The sequence below is a fragment of the Schistocerca serialis genome, chromosome 11, assembly GCF_023864345.2.
Source record: "Schistocerca serialis cubense isolate TAMUIC-IGC-003099 chromosome 11, iqSchSeri2.2, whole genome shotgun sequence".
Lineage (NCBI taxonomy): Eukaryota > Metazoa > Arthropoda > Insecta > Orthoptera > Acrididae > Schistocerca > Schistocerca serialis.
Window position 1 is genome coordinate 72818403 of NC_064648.1, and position 16310 is coordinate 72834712.

Consider the following 16310-nt stretch of genomic DNA (forward strand, 5'->3'; position numbering starts at 1 on the left):
AATAATGAAAATCTCATTTTCCACATGTTTAAGCCGTCCTATACCCGTAATTTTCCGCCACTTATTTACTGGTAAACACTTGTTGGAGAGTGACATGCCCCCCCTCCCCCCCCCCCCCCCTCTCCACAATCTTGGTGTGAAAGTCTACAATATGCATTTTGAGGCTGTTGATATGAAAGTGGGAAGTACAGATCTTCCAGTTAAATCAGGAATAGCTTTAGTGCATTACTTGAAAGTAACACAGGAAAAGCTTACTTATGTAGGTGGTAGTAGTGACGGCAAAAAGTTCTTGTGTGTGAAGTTGCCATGTAGAACACCAGGTGTAAAACTTTTATCCCGAATCTTGAACTGTGTCGGTACGAAAGTGAGGCATTCATAAGACTCAATTATACTGTTTTCATTTCACTACACTTATACAGATGTCTGAGTTCTGCTGTGTTAACATTGCAAAGTCCTGTAGGCATGTGGAGTATTAAGCAAAACTGTCATATTGGAAGCAGAATCAAACACATTTATTACGTTACTTGATATTTTCCGGAGAAAAAGGCAATGTTGCTTCTTATTAATATAATACATTCAGAGTCACAGCTGTGTTTGACCAACCATAACTGATTCTGAATGTGCATGTCGTCATGTAATGTGAAGGGCTTATTTTAATAGTGGTACAAGTCCATTACCCACACTTATCTGTCTATAATGCTTCTGAAATTAATGATCCAAACAAACATAAATAAAGGTTCATCTCTAGCAAGAAGCCATATGCTTGAATATTTCTGGTATCTCAACTGCAGATTTTTCAGCGCTCATTTAACTTTACGACTCTGTATCTCAAAATGAACAAAAATGGACTTGTACCACTATTGAAATAAGCCCTTCATATGCACACACAGCACACCGATCTCGTGAGGCACAAGGCTCTCATAACGAAGTACGTACGTCGGTCAACAGATGGCACTAGGAAAAGAATGTTAACTGCGCTTTTTAGTTGCTACTTGCGACTCTTAGTTGCGACTTGTCACGGAAATCGCAGTTGGACTCGATAGCGTGTCCCAGAGATGAGCGTAGTACGAACTTTGGCCAACAGATGGCACTGTTAACTGCGCTTTTTAGTTACTACTTGCGACTTCTAGCCGCGATTTGTCACTGAAATCGCAGACAGCAGTACGGAATTCGGCCAACAGATGGCTCACGGCGTTGAATGTGAAATGCTACTTGCGACTGCTAACTGTGACTGAAATCGCAGTTAGATTTTGTAAAGTTGTTATTGTGATATCTGTGACTTCTCAATCACTGCGATTTCTAACAGATACGCGATTTCCTGCCCACCACTAGCCCGAGCAGCGGGGAGCGGGGGAAGGTACTGCTCGCAGGCGAGTCAACTGCGCATGTGCAACATCCCGCTGGCGACAGCCCAGATGAACCTGACGTAAGCAGCTGTGACGTCACGCTCACAGAAAGGAGTGTATTGTTACGAAGTATCACATCGTCTTCGCCCTAAGGCCTTTGACATATTTTTAGCTGTATTTTCTTGTTGTAAATGGCGCATTTCCTCTGCAACTACAGATTTATTTTTTTCCACTCTCATTTATGTTTCATTGCTGCAGTATTATTCTCCATTAGCGGGATACACTGCCAGAGAATCAGTTCCTACCAGCCAAAATTACAAAAATTTATCTGAAAACTAAAACGATGAAAAAATTCCCGGGTTTTTTCCCAGATTTCCGGTTGTCCTGGGTCGTATACACCCTGTAATTTTTCAACATCCGTTCTTTGTACAAATATTTGCTCCTTACTTTTCTTCCAAACGTTTTTCTACGCGCATGACCCCCATTTGGTACCAAATCTCCGTACATGTTTCTGAATGTAGGCACGACTCCGAACAAAGCAATAAACACACCGTAACTTCCCACCCGAGACTGCTACAGTTTATTTCCTGTACGATGTTAATGAGCCGACGCACCGCAATCCCTCCTGCTTGTTCTTCGTACGTCTCTCGCTGATATGGCCACTTGGGCAGTTCTTGCAGCAGAACGGACAGCTAGTTAGATGCAAGCAGGCGATCTGTGTGTGTAATTTGGTGGTGAGAGTAGTTGACCCATTTGAAGTAAATTCCAAGACGCCATCACAGTACATTTATTAAAGAATGCAGTAAAACAGTTAGCATTTAAATAGGTGAAACGGTTCACCACATGAAGTTGCAAAAATCGGGACGTGTGTGTGTGTGTGTGTGTGTGTCTCGGAGGAGTTTAAAGTCTGACATGTGCCGAGATGAAATCTTGTTCAGAGCCCAAAGGCGACATTGCAGTTGTGAAAATAACTCTTACAGTAAATGGCGAATATATTATTGAAAACAGGTTCTCTTTTATGGAGAAAGAGTAATTTCTCTTGTTACCTGAACATGTTTTTTGGGCACCTCTGTGCCATCCCCAGTGGACATTTTAATTGATCTAACAAAGACAGGCCTAAAGTTTTCTTTTTTTTTCTTACCGTGATTTTTACATTACACAGTTTTGCAGGACTATCTGTATGGTGTCCTGCACTGCACACCTCTTGATTATTCAGCAACATAATTTTGGCGTCAAAATATTTAGCGTGTACTTGTTATTGCTCAAGTTTTTTTGCGACATCATTCTTTTGCGTTCTGAGGGCACTGCACACACACACACACACACACACACACAAACACACACACACATTGTTGTGTCTGCTAACGCCGTTAACGTTCAATTCTTCTAAAGAGTATTTTGCGACGAATTTGAATTTTGTTTACACTATCGGTCTCTCTCTCTCTCTCTCTCTCTCTCTCTCTCTCTCTCTCTCTCTCTGAGTGTGTGTGTGTGTGTGTGTGTGTGTGTGTGTGCGGGTGTGTTTCTTTTCTCTCTACTAATTTGTTGGTTTAATTTCTCGATCATATGGAACTTGTCAGTATTTTCCTCTGGTGTATGTTTTATTGTGTGTAGCTCCTGTGTGTGACTGTGTTTGCTTATGGATGTTCCGTTCAATCTGTGGAGTCTGAATTTGAAGCTTGTGCGCCACCGGGTGATTCGGCAGTTTGTGAACGGCGATGCTTCGTGGCTGTCGGTTTCCCGAATATTGTGAAGCCATGTGTGGTGTCCCTTTTTTACACTGCGATATTCAGAAAATTTAGTGTGTTTCATGTTTCCGTTTGTAACCTGGTGTGAATGTGTGGGTGTAAGTTGTTTGATTCGCCGTGTAGCGGTTACACACGTGACCGCCTGCTGCGCCACAGGTGGGCCCTGGCGGCCGATGCTGGCTGAGGGGAAGTTGCAGGTCCGCCTCGCAGCCGAGTGCTGGAGGCTGGCGGGCGCGAGTCTCTCTGGCGGCCCCACGGCTGGCTCGCGAGCCTCACCCCAGCCACTCACCGTCACGCCGCTGCCGGCGCATGCGCGGGGAACGCCTTCTCGCTCGCCGCCGCTGCTGCTGTATTCTGCACTGTTCCCTTAGCTGCAGCGTCACATTGAAACGTAAAACCTGGAAAAATAAGTTTCTGTCCACAGGGAAAGGAACGTCACACGCTCAATCCGGCCAGTTCACTTTCGACGTCAACATTTTATGAGTCTTTCACATCAGTTGACACTTTATAAGAACCTCTTCTGTGCACACTGGACATGTATCTCTTCCCTCTGTGTAACCACCAGGTATTCGCTTCAGTCTAGCACTGTTGTCAGAGGAACCGTCTTTTGAAAATTAGTTGTCGCAGTGCGTTTCGTTTTTGACATCCCCGCTGCTCGTTCTGTCATTTTTATTAAACGTCGTAGACTCAGGTGACGAAAGTTAGGAAATAACGACACGCTCATATACAGATGGCGACAGTATGGGAAAGTGTGTAATTTACATCGGCAGTCACATCTAAATTTGAATTAACGTAACAGCAAGTCGCTCATTAGAATCTCACCAGCAGTTGGAAGCAGTTACTCGATTTGTGGGCCAAAGTAGAGAATTTTATTTATTATAGCGTGACCTCTACGAATCTGCCTGATGTGTGACTCGTTCCATGTGCAGTGTTTCCAAGTATGTGGTGTAACTCTTGCTGCCAATGTGAGGTTGCAATTAAAGGCGGCAAGTATTTGCGTAGTGCAGATACGCAGGTACACTCGGCGTGAGATCGGAACTGAAGACACTTCTGACTGAACGACTTGTGTGCCAGTAATTTATGAGTATGGTGGAGTATATGCTGGTGTAACATAGCACCACACATGCTAGCAGCATATAGTTTCCAGTAATGGGGTAATGTAGTGGACTGGTTCGTACAAGGAACGTTAATGCAGCTGCATGATGTGGTAGACAACCAACAATATTGCTCCATTCGTGTCTTTAAAAGAGTTTGATTGGTGACGTTTTGAAATGCAGGCGGTCGTGATAGATGTCAGCTGTGTTCTTGTAAGTTGCTTGCATATGTTGTACCCCGTGAGGAAGACAATCTTGAAAGAGACATGTGGTGTTTGTTAATACAGCAGTGTTTTTGAGTTCTTGAGCTTTTGCAAAAACTGATCGTGTAGTATTTTACAGACTAAATCGTCAAAAGAAGGGCTCCTCACGTTAGTTTACAGGTACCTTCCGTCGTTGTCACGGTGTTACCAGAGTTGTCATACACAGCACAAAATGGTATGTACAAATAAATGATCAAAGGATTGATTTTTTGTGTTCTTTATTTGAAAGACCAACAGATATGATGTAACTGATTGTGATTCCTGAATGCCGTATGTCAGCGTTGTCTCAGCATATCCACCAGCTGCTGGTTTCTGTTCCGCCTGGCGACGTCCAGGGGGGTCCTGCCATCCTCATCCCGGGCCCCCCTGTCAGCCCCCGCCAGCAGGAGCTCAGCCGCCGCCTCTGCGTCGCCCTCCACTGCCGCCCTGTGCAGCGGCGTCCGCCCCAGCAAATCCCTGGCGTTGGGGTCAGCAGAGGCGCCGAGCAGCAGCCGCACCACACCAGCGTGGCCCCTCTGTGCAGCCCAGTGCAGGGGCGTGCTCTGATACAGGCTGGTCCTGGCGTCGACCTCCGCGCCGGCGCCAACGAGACAGCTGGCTGCCGCCACGTCACCCCCGCCTGCTGCCACATGCAGGGCGGTCCAGCTGGTCCACTCATCCCTCGTCGCCGCCAGCAACTCGTGCGGCTGCACCGCCGCGCCCTGCTCGGCCGCCTCTATCAGCCTCCTCCCTTTCTCCTGTTGAGAGAGGCTCCTGCACAAAACATCAACACACTCTCACTCTACTACACACACACATACACACACACACACCGAATGAAAGAAACCGTCACAGACGCCACACTGCGAGCAGCCCTCAATACACTTCTGTCCAGCGACGAGTTACAAATCTAGAAATCTTCCCTCTACAATACAGATCAACCAGCGTATCACACATACCAGTATCCCATAATTGAAATCTACAGCCGCTTCCCGTTAAAAATTGGTGCACTGCATCTCATTGCCAGCTGTTTTAACTTTTTCTCCTAATTCACTCCGAGGAGACACCTGTGACCCCAGCATCCTGTTGGTAACCGATCTTTGAGCTTCAGAGAAACACACCTCTAACGGTTACTTGTGTGTGGAGCAATCCCTTCCGACACTCGGGAAGAAAACACAGGCAACTGATCAGATCTGTAAGTACAGAAATACAACTTCCTCGTCTGTTAACAAAACGTAGGTCGCAACACGGACAATATTAGTGAAAGCGAGAGCGGTGAATATTGGATCCATTGCTGGGTTTATGTATTACTCTATACCAATGTTGTCTTCATCAAAATATTTTCCAGTACATGTGAATACATTTATTCCAGTGTTTGTTCCGCTGTGTCAATTCTGGAACTTTCGCTGTGATATCCTGTAGTTCTCTCACCGATACATTTCAAATCTCATCTGTGGATGAAAGACACAGCCCTTTACGGTTCGTCGTAATTTTTAGGAATAAAATTTCACATCGGGTGATGGTGCAGCCAAGGGCGTCACCACAGTATGGTTTGCAGCGAAACATGCAAGAACACGCAACGAATTCTAAGCAGATGCGTGATGGCAGTGCAGAAATCATCAACTGTTCCGCCACAAATCTACAGTTTTTTTTCGGATTGCGTCATGCCGCTGGCGTTGAGCTTGTAGGTTTTACTGCTTTCTCACCGTTTTACCTTGTGACAGGAATTTGTGGTACACCAAACTGTTGAAATCGAAGAAACATTTACACCAGTCGTAAACACTTCCGGTACTGATAGTAGATTTGACAAAAGCAAAATCTATTGTCTCTAAAAGGTTGATGAATTTGACTCCGTTCGCATAGCCAAATGTAGTACAAACGCGATAATCCCCTTTTACGTTAAACAAATAATCGCCGATTCAACTAACAGACCAATAGCCTTTCCAAGATGTGACCACGGACTAAATATCCCATTTACCTGGTGGAGACATACTTTTCAGACATGTTTACCTACACGACGACAAAAAAGTAGTTCGAATCTGAGTTATAAAAAAGGCGAAATGGCGAGTTCCCCGTTACTTTTCAGCACTACTCGTGTCGCAAGAGTTGTCGCGTTTAACCGGACCGCATCAAAGGAAAGGCTTAAATTCTCCAGTACGGCTGCACTATGTGTTGTTTAAAAACTATATCGGACGGAATGTGTGCGCCAATTGTGGGTGAAGTTGTACACGAACATGCATTCAGACCAACAGGCATCCGCTTTTATATTTCTAAGAGATACGGGAACGTTGACATTTGATTCCTGTTCCCGTGTTGGTGCAATTTACTCCGTAATGTCGTGTTTTTCTGCACAGGGCAGTCGCTGAGCTGGGAGTGAGCGCCGCCAGGCTGTGTGGCCAGACTGCACTGTGGAGCGGAGAGGGCGCACGACTTGACGGACACACTGTACCGCGTCCAGGGCAGAGGGCAGCCAGGGCAGGCTGCACCGTCTGCAGGCGGCCCTCGCAAGCGCCGCCCCCTACCGCCTACCAGCGACTGTCGAACACATTTCAGTATGTGCTCAAAGTATTTAAATAAAGTGTATTCCGTCTACGTACAATTGCGACTAGTTTGTAATTTAGACCTGAGACCAGGACTTTCACCGTCAGGAAGCAACCGCGTGCCTTCAGGCAGAGACCAGGTCGAATGTTAGACGTGCGACAGCCGTGTCTGCACACGCAGGCGGCTGCGGCGTGGCGCACGCGAGCTGCAGGAAGGGCCGAGCGTCGGCCGGGCTGCCCCCTGTACTCGGCTGACTCGCCTGCAAGGGCTGCCGCCGCCTTCTCTAATGGCCGCACGGCCGCAACTGACAGACTTCGGCTGCGGAACGGCAGTCGGCGCTAGACCAGGATATTTTTAAAAATATGGAGTGTCCAATACATCGATATTTATTAAACTGTCGATATCGACTCTCGATTTCTTGAAGAAAGTGTATATCGGCGTGCAAAATAACGGGACACTCCTGCGTATAAAAATATCGGCTGCACATTGTAAATAGACTGCTGTTTTTGGAGCTGTACAAGTATCGACTTATTATTAAATCTTCTGTAGATCAACAAGCTAACAGGGTGTGAAACTTCCTGGCAGATTAAAACCGTGTGCCCGACCGAGACTCAAACTCGGGAACTTTGCACCTGATAGAGCACTTGCCCGCGAAAGGCAAAGGTCCCCAGTTCGAGTCTCGGTCAGGCACACGGTTTTAATCTGCCAGGAAGTTTCATATCAGCGCACACTCCGCTGCAGAGTGAAAATCTCATTCTGGTAACAGGGTGTGTACGTCGACAAGGAAAAAAACTTTCCGAAATTTTCCCGGATTCCCCACTTAAAAATACACTTTCTTCCGTATCAAAATACACTTTTTCCGTGTTAACCGACACTATACTCTTCCTCGCCACTGTAAAACTCATCAATTCTCTGATTGTTATACCGACGTTGAATTTCCCGGCCGTTTAGAAAACGAAACTCAGCGGGGGAAAAAACGTTTTGCAAGACCTTTGATGTCGTCCATATGTTCCTATTATGGATTCCACCAAACACCGCACGTCACTTTCCGATGCATTGAAATCGAGGTTGCGAAGAGCTTTTGTAAGCCAGTCATACCTCATGTCACGTGATCTCACCAGCTGATGACAGCACACGATACGTGATGTAATCAGCGAACAGCAACATCAATCTTAAGTAGCGCCAACAAACAAATAAGAAAAGTTGATGGTTTAAATCAGGGCCGCACAAACACGGAAAACCGCACGCGCGCTAAACGAGGTGCATCGGTTCAGCTCGGCATACTTCGCCTAACTCGGCTTGCTAGGTGAGGCCGACGCCGTGCGCTGCCAGACGGCTCAGTCAACACCCAAAAAGTGAAGAAATGCCGAGGGTCGAGTACAATGCAAATCCGATAAATTTGTACCAAAGAATGAAAGAAAACCTTAGCATCGACTACCACATTTGTGGTGTCACCGCCAGACACCACACTTGCTAGGTGGTAGCTTTAAATCGGCCGCGGTCCATTAGTACATGTCGGACCCGCGTGTCGCCACTGTCAGTGATCGCAGACCGAGCGCCACCACACGGCAGATCTCGAGAGACTTACTAGCACTCGCCCCAGTTGTACGGTCGACGGAGCTAGCGATGCACACTGACGAAGCCTCGCTCATTTGCAGAGCAGACAGAATAGCCTTCAGCTAAGTCAATGGCTACGACCTAGCAAGGCGCCATTATATTACATAGCCTGAATCTACAGAGTCTCACTTGTATCGTCAAGAGCGATGTACAACAATGATGGATTAAAGTTAAGTATTCCAGTAGCTACGTACTTTGCTTTATAGCATTCATTACGTATCCTGTTTCAGACCTCACGCCAATCTGCGTGAGCGTAACGTGTGCCTTTCGGCTACTTCCGAGTGGCGTGGCTGTCTTACTACGCCACAACAACATTAACTATTTCTATATCGAGGATGATGACTACACCAGAGACGAACTGGTTAACGATATCAAATATCTCTGTGAGGCTAAGTTATTAGCATAATTTTTTAATGGGTCGAGATCCGTTAAAACTGTTGATGCAAAAAGTGCAAAACCTTCGGTGCCACCTGAAGGAAACCCCGGAGGGATTTTTTGTTTCAAGTCTTCTCTCATCTTCCACCTTCCAGGGTTCTCTCTCTCTCTCTCTCTCTCTCTCTCTCTCTCTCTCTATGATCCGCGACGTGATGGAAGCTGCTCCTTCATGCATCTGTCGCCCGTCTTTAACTGAGGGGGCAGAACACAGGAACAGTGGCGACTCGCTAGCCTGAGGCAGACCTGGGAGCGAGGTCAAGCATTTGCAACTTGTACATACGGTTGGTGCGGCAATGAAGCACTTTCTGAAAGCACCTACAGTCACCTTATTTCTCGCACGAAATGTAAGGTTTTTGCCAGATAGGTGCAGCTCGTCTGAAGAGACGAAACGCAAACTTCAGTTCTCTCTAATTTTCAGCTGGCATGACCGTCCCATCTGCATTTCCGTAACGAGTAAAGCAAAACACGTACTGCAGTAATTTACACGGCGCAAACCTCGGCGACATGTGTTGACGGAAGAGAGCAGCTGCAGACAACGCCGCCACATCCTGCTTCTCTTAGTGTGCCACAGATTACAACAGGGAATGCTGTGCAGCGGTTCATGCGCACAAACAGTGTTACGAAAACTGAATTAGCAGAAACACTGATTTAAAAAATATATATTGCGTATGAAAATTTTCAACAATACTATTAAACATGGAAGGAGCAACACTTGGTAACCATTTGGTAGAGTATTACAGTGGTTTTAGAAAGTGCAGATTTTGCTCAGAACAGATTTTCTACCTACAGTCCGTAATTCGTCACAGATTTACTAAGTCCAAAGATATAGTTGTAACATTTATATATTTTAAAGATGCATTTGACTCGGTTGATAGGGAAACACTCGAAGTGAACAGAGAATTTGCCATCAAATCTAAATCAGCAAACCTTATTCGTTGAAACGCTCACAAACACCACATCAAAAGTAAATTTTCGGGGTGATATATCGAAGGCGTTCGACATAAAAACAGGTGGAAGGCAAGGTAATGGCTTGTCTCCACTCCTTTTAACTGTGCACTTGAGAAAATAGTAAGAGAGTGGAAACAAAAACTCAAAGAGCAGAAGCTATCGCCAATCATACTAGGAACTAAAAACAAAGCTACTGAAATTCACTGTTTAGCATATGCGAATCATTTTGCCATTCTTTCTGAAAATCTAACAAATCCTGGAATACAAATCAGTCTTTTAGAAGAAATAGCCAACAAAGCAGGTTCAATATCTGTAGAAAAATAAAATTTATGACAAATATAACAAATGCTCTGGAATCTCTAGAACAGATATTGGCCAGATAAAGATGGTAAATAAATTTAAATATTTGCGAGAAATTATCCAAGAAAATGGCTTAGAAAAATTTCTTTTAGAAGGGAGTACATAAAATGGAGAGCACTTGTGAAATAACAAGGAATATCTGCAGCAAAAGATGCCTGTCTAAAAATTTAAGATACGCCACTACAACACAGTAGTAAAACCAGAATGTTTTTATGGAAGTGAATGTTTAATACCAAACATCAAATTGTACAACACTTAAGTCCTAGAAAAAAATTGCAAAAATATTTGGGCCACCACAAAATAAATAGGTATGGAAATTAAGAAGCAATGAAGAAGTTTATTGCAACATTGAAAACATGAATGGAACACTACAAAATAGGCGACTGCTATTTTTTGGACACTGCCTCTTCACAGCCTGGCAATCCACTGATTAAGTTACACAATGGTTGATCGTCCTCATATGCTAAATCTTCAGTTTCTGTGTCCGGCATACTTTCATGTAGAATTTTCCTCCACGACTTAGAAATTGTGTCTGACTATTTGGCTCCAAGATTCACTAATCCAGTACACGACGTCCTTCAAAGTCACTTTCTTCAAAGCTCCTACAATGCTTTTGTTGTCTTCAGAATGCAGGATTGACTGTAGCAATCGCCGTCGATACTTTTTTTAGACATTCCAGAACGCCCTGATCCGTGGGCTGAATGAGACAGGAGACGTTCGGTGGGAAAAACAAGGCGCGGATGTCGTCGCACTGCAGTTCTCCTGCACTCAGATATGAGGACGCATTATCCGTGAGCAAAATTGCCTTGCATGGCAGTCCCCTTCCTTTTAAAAAATTCTTGCAGTCAGGTACAAATGAGTTAAAAAACCAGTTCTTGAACATTTCCTGATTCGTCCAGGCATTGTTCTGTTGTGTATAGACAACCGGAAGAGCTGAGATGGATACATTCTTGAATGCTCTTGGCTTGGCAAACTTCCCAATCACAACTAGTTTTAGTTTGTGGTTTTCAGTTGCATTTGAAACTGCCATAACTGTGAACCGCTCTTTGCTTTTTTTGCGCCCAGGAGCTACGAGAAGCAAGTGTTCTCGCTGGTACCATTTAAAAATTTAGCCCAGTTTCGTCAGTTATGATTTTTTTAAACTCTACGATAAATTTTGGAAGGGGCTGAGCGTCACCACGGAGTTTTTCCTCCACATACGTCTAGTTGACGCACTCCATACCTCATCTTCCACTTGTCGAGCCAGCCCACACTAGCGGCGAAATTGTCATCTGCTTCCTGCAGCTGGTTTCTGAAAAAAACAAAGCTTTTTCTTGCAAGGTTGCGCGAGAAATCAGAGGACCTTTCCGTCTGTTGGGTAAACCACATGAACAATGCCGCACTTTTTTTTCTCTTTTCTTTTCTTTTGAAGTCTGAGTTCTTTATACTTCTTCGACTGAGAGATTCGTGTGAGCATTTCTGTGAAGAAAACTGTTCCAATTTAAGTCTCTTTCTTGGCCACTCAGCAACCATTAACTTCACCTACACCATATCCGAGAGCAAGTTTTTTTATTGTTTCTCCTTAGTGCTTCTAATTTTAGATGCAAAGGCACATATTTCCTCTTTTTTATTACAGCACTCATCTTTGTAAGGTGTACAACGGAATACACTGTACAGTACAGGTACTGGGAACTACAGCGGCGTATGAACTCCCCAGTTTTGATCGATAGCAGCCGGTAGCAATCGGGGTATTTCGTGCCATACTGACGACAGATGTTCGTGCAACAGGGCAGCGAGCTAACCGTCGGTGTTGACCGAATTGTTGTCTGCTTTGTCACTGAGCTGTACTCTCCCTTTCATTATTTATCATGTCAGTGAAAAAAAGAAAGTAGATCATTGCAACCTCTATTTTTTTTATTTTTTATTAAAGAGGCTCGAATTATTGGGAACTCTGACTATCGAGACTACTGTATTGTTTTGGTAAAGAATGCATGGGTAATCACAAGTGAGCGTGTGAAAAGATTTTCGAGTGCGAAAAGTGTAAAAAAATAACGCAGAAGCAGCCTCGACAGACAACTCTGGCTTCTCTGATTGCCAAAATTGCGCTGATGAGCGTGTGAAGGTAAGTGAAAACAAATGCTACATGCAAAGGAGAAAAAGACGTGGTGGTTACTGCAATAATAAATATACTTGCAATGGGAGTGGCACTAAAAAATTTAAAAAATGCACTTACAAAGAAAGGTACTACTTTTCCGATTTCAAAGCAGAACAAGATACAGGCATACACACGCCAAACTTTGTGGCTGTGCACGACTTCAAAGGAAACACGTACGAATTTAGAAACTATGAATTTTGTGAATAGTTGCTATCACACAGTAACAGGGGCTAAACGTGTATAGCACACAATACACAGACTTATATACGTACTTTATTTTACAGTATTGTGTAAATAACGGAATTAAGATCAAAACCATTTACCAAGGAACGAAGATTATAGAGCTAAAAATACCTTCCCTAAGGCTCAGAATAACTGACAGCATAAACCTTACCATATTGACTCGAATATAATCTAAACCGCACTCGAAAAATAAGACTAAATCAACGAAAAAAAAAATTTCCGAATCTAAGCTGCACCTGAAATTTGAGGTTCTAAATTCAAAAGGGGAGAGAAAAGTTTTAGACCACTCTAACGTGAGACACAATTGAGGTCGGTTGGTTGGTTTGTGGGATTAAAGGGACCAGAGTGCAATGGTCATCGGTCCCTTGTTCCAAAACTTAAAAACTACCACACAGAGTAAAAAAAATGGATAATAGAGACAACAGGCAACACAGGACAAGAAAAACTCAGACAAAGAACAGACATAACAAATTAAAATCACACGGAGTGTGGCGGTGGTTGGCCGACCATAGAATAAAAAAGGAAAAGCCAACCACCGAGAACACATTAAAAACTCAATTTAAAACCGTAGGCCAAAGGCTAGAATCAACACAAAACAATAAAATAAAACATAAACACTCAAATTAAATGATAAAAACCCCCTGCCCAAATAAAACGTAAAACTAAGCCAGCCATAGCAGGGTCATCAGTTAAAAGGGCAGGGAGCGTATCAGGCAGCGCAAATGTCTGCCTGACCACAGCTAAAAGGGGGCAGGCCAACAAAATGTGGGCCACTGTCAAAGCCGCCCCGCAGCGACACAGAGGAGGGTCCTCCCGGCGCAGTAAGTAACTGTGTGTCAGCCGGGAGTGGCCAATGCAGAGCCGACAAAGGACGACTGAGTCCCTGCGGTTGGCTCGCACGGATGACCGCCACACAGTCGTCGTCTCCTTAATGGCACGGAGTTTATTGGGCGTGATCCGATCGCGCCATTCAGCGCCCCAAAGCGCAAAAACTTTTCGGCGGAGGAATGCTCGCAAATCAGTCTCTGGGAGGCCAATGCCCATAGATGATTCACTGATGGACTCTTTCGCCAGGCAGTCAACATATTCATTGCCCGGGATACCGACATGACCGGGCGTCCACACAAAGACCACAGAGCGGCCGCAACAGCCAAGAGTATGCATGGACTCATGGATAGCCATCACCAGACGAGAGCGAGGGAAACACTGGTCGAGAGCTCGTAAACCGCTCAGGCAATCGCTACAGATCACGAAGGACTCACCTGAGCAGGAGCGGATATACTCTAGGGCACAAAAGATGGCGACCAGCTCAGCAGTGTAAACGCTGCAGCCAGCTGGCAATGAACATTGTTCGGAATGGTCCCCTAGAGTAAGCGCATAACCGGCACGACCAGCAACCATCGAGTCGTCAGTGTACGCAATGCCAGAGCCCTGATACATTGCAAGGAGGGAAAGAAAGCGGTGGCGGAAGGCCTCCGGAGGGACTGAGTCCTTCGGGCCCTGTGCCAATTCCAGCTGAAGGCGAGGGCGAGGCACACACCATGAGGGTGTACGCAGAGGTGCCCTGAAAGGAGGCGGAAGAAGTAAGGCCCCAAGCCTGGAGAGAAGCTCTCTGACGCGGACCGCGATCGTACTGCCAGCCCTGGGTCGACGTTCTGGAAGATGAACGTGCGACTCTTGGAATCTTAGCCGATAGTTAGGATGCCCTGGCAAGCTGAAAACATGGGCAGCATAAGCGGCCAGCAAACGTTGTCGCCGTAACCGCAGAGGAGGGACACCTGCCTACAGTAGTATGCTGTCCACAGGGCTGGTACGGAAAGCACCAGTGGCAAGGTGTATCCCGCTGTGGAGGATTGGGTCCAGCACCTGCAACGCAGATGGGGATGCTGAGCCATAAGCCAGGCTCCCATAATCCAGACGGGACTGGATTAACGCCTGGTAGAGCCGTAAGAGGATAGATCGGTCGGCGCCCCAGTGGGTGTAGCTCAAGCATCTCAGAGCATTTAGATGCCGCCAACACGCCTGTTTAAGCTGCCGAATATGAGGCAGCCAAGTCAGCCGGGCATCAAAAACTACACCCATAAATCTGTGGGTCTCCACCACAGAAAGAAGTTCGTCGGCAAGATAAAGCCGCGGCTCAGGATGGACCGTTCGGCGCCGGCAGAAATGCATAACACTGGTCTTGGCAGCCAAAAACTGAAAACCATGCGCTACAGCCCAAGACTGCGCCTTGCGGATAGCGCCCTGTAGCTGACGTTCGACAGCTGCAATGCCAGTAGATCTGTAGTAAAGGCAGAAGTCGTCACCATACAGGGAAGCGGAGACAGAATTTCCCACCGCTGCAGCGAGCCCGTTTATTGCGATTAAAAACAGGCAGACACTGAGGACAGATCCCTGTGGTACCCCGTTCTCCTGGACTCGGGAGGAACTATGGAAGCCCGCGACTTGCACGCGGAAGGTACGATACGACAGAAAATTTCGGATAAAGAGCAGCAGAGGGCCCCGAAGACCACTTCCATGAAACGTAGAAAGTATGTGATGACACCATGTCGTATTGTACGCCTTCCGCATGTCGAAAAAGACAGCGACCAGGTGCTGACGGCGGGCAAAGGCAGTACGGATGGCCGACTCCAGACTCACCAGATTCTCGGTGGCAGAGCGGCCTTTACGGAATCCACCCTGTGAAGGCTTCGAGACTCCAGTCCCCAATTCAAGCGCCGGCTCACCATCCGTTCGAGAAGCTTGCAAAGAACGTTGGCGAGGCTAATGGGGCGGTAGCTGTCCACCTCCAAAGGGCTCTTGCCCGGTTTCAAAACGGGGATGACAATGCTTTCCCGCCATTGCGACGGAAACTCACCCTCGACCCAGAGACGGTTGTAAAGGTCGAGGAGGCGTCGCTTGCAGTCCACTGAAAGGTGTTTCAGCATCTGACAGTGAATGCGATCTGGCCAAGGAGCGGTATCAGGGCAAGCGGCAAGGGCGCTGTGAAATTCCCACTCACTGAATGGAGCATTGTGGGATTCAGAATGGTGGGTGCGAAAAGAAAGGCTCCGACGTTCCATCCGCTCTTTAATGGAGAGGAAGGCCAGTGGGTAATTGGAAGAAGCGGAACTAAGAGCAAAATGCTCTGCCAAGCTGTTGGCAATTTCGTCGGAGTCAGTACAAACTGCTCCATTCAGTGAGAGCGCAGGGACGCTGACAGGGGTCCGATTGCCATAGAGGCGTCGCATCTTGGCCCAGACCTGCGATGAGGAGACATGGAGGCCAATGGTGGACACATACCGCCCACAGCACTCCTGCTTGCGTTGGAGGATAAGGCGGCGAGCCCGCGCACGCAGCCGTTCGAAGGTGATGAGGTGTTCAATGCAGGGATGTCGCTTGTGACGCTGTAGCGCCCGCCGGCGATCTTTAATCGCCTCAGCGATCTCAGGCGACCACCAAGGCACAGTCCGCTGCTGAGTGGACCCAGAAGAACTGGGAATGGCAGATTCTGCGGCAGTAACGATGCTAGTGGTGATTGAGTGAACCACCGCATCAATGTCGTCACTAGAGAGAGGCTCAATAGCGGCAATGGAGGAGAACAAGTCCGAGTCAGCCTTATT

General features: G+C 46.4%; 1 protein-coding gene across 1 annotated transcript in view; it reads right to left on the bottom strand.

The window, feature by feature from the left end:
• Window positions 1-4726: 4726 nt before the first annotated feature.
• The window catches only part of LOC126426460 (poly [ADP-ribose] polymerase tankyrase-1-like), a 33702-nt gene continuing 22118 nt past the window's right edge, over window positions 4727-16310 (bottom strand). Inside the window, exon 3 of the mRNA XM_050088373.1 lies at window positions 4727-5204. Coding sequence (XP_049944330.1) covers window positions 4727-5204 — 478 coding nt within the window. The remainder of the gene's footprint in view (window positions 5205-16310) is intronic.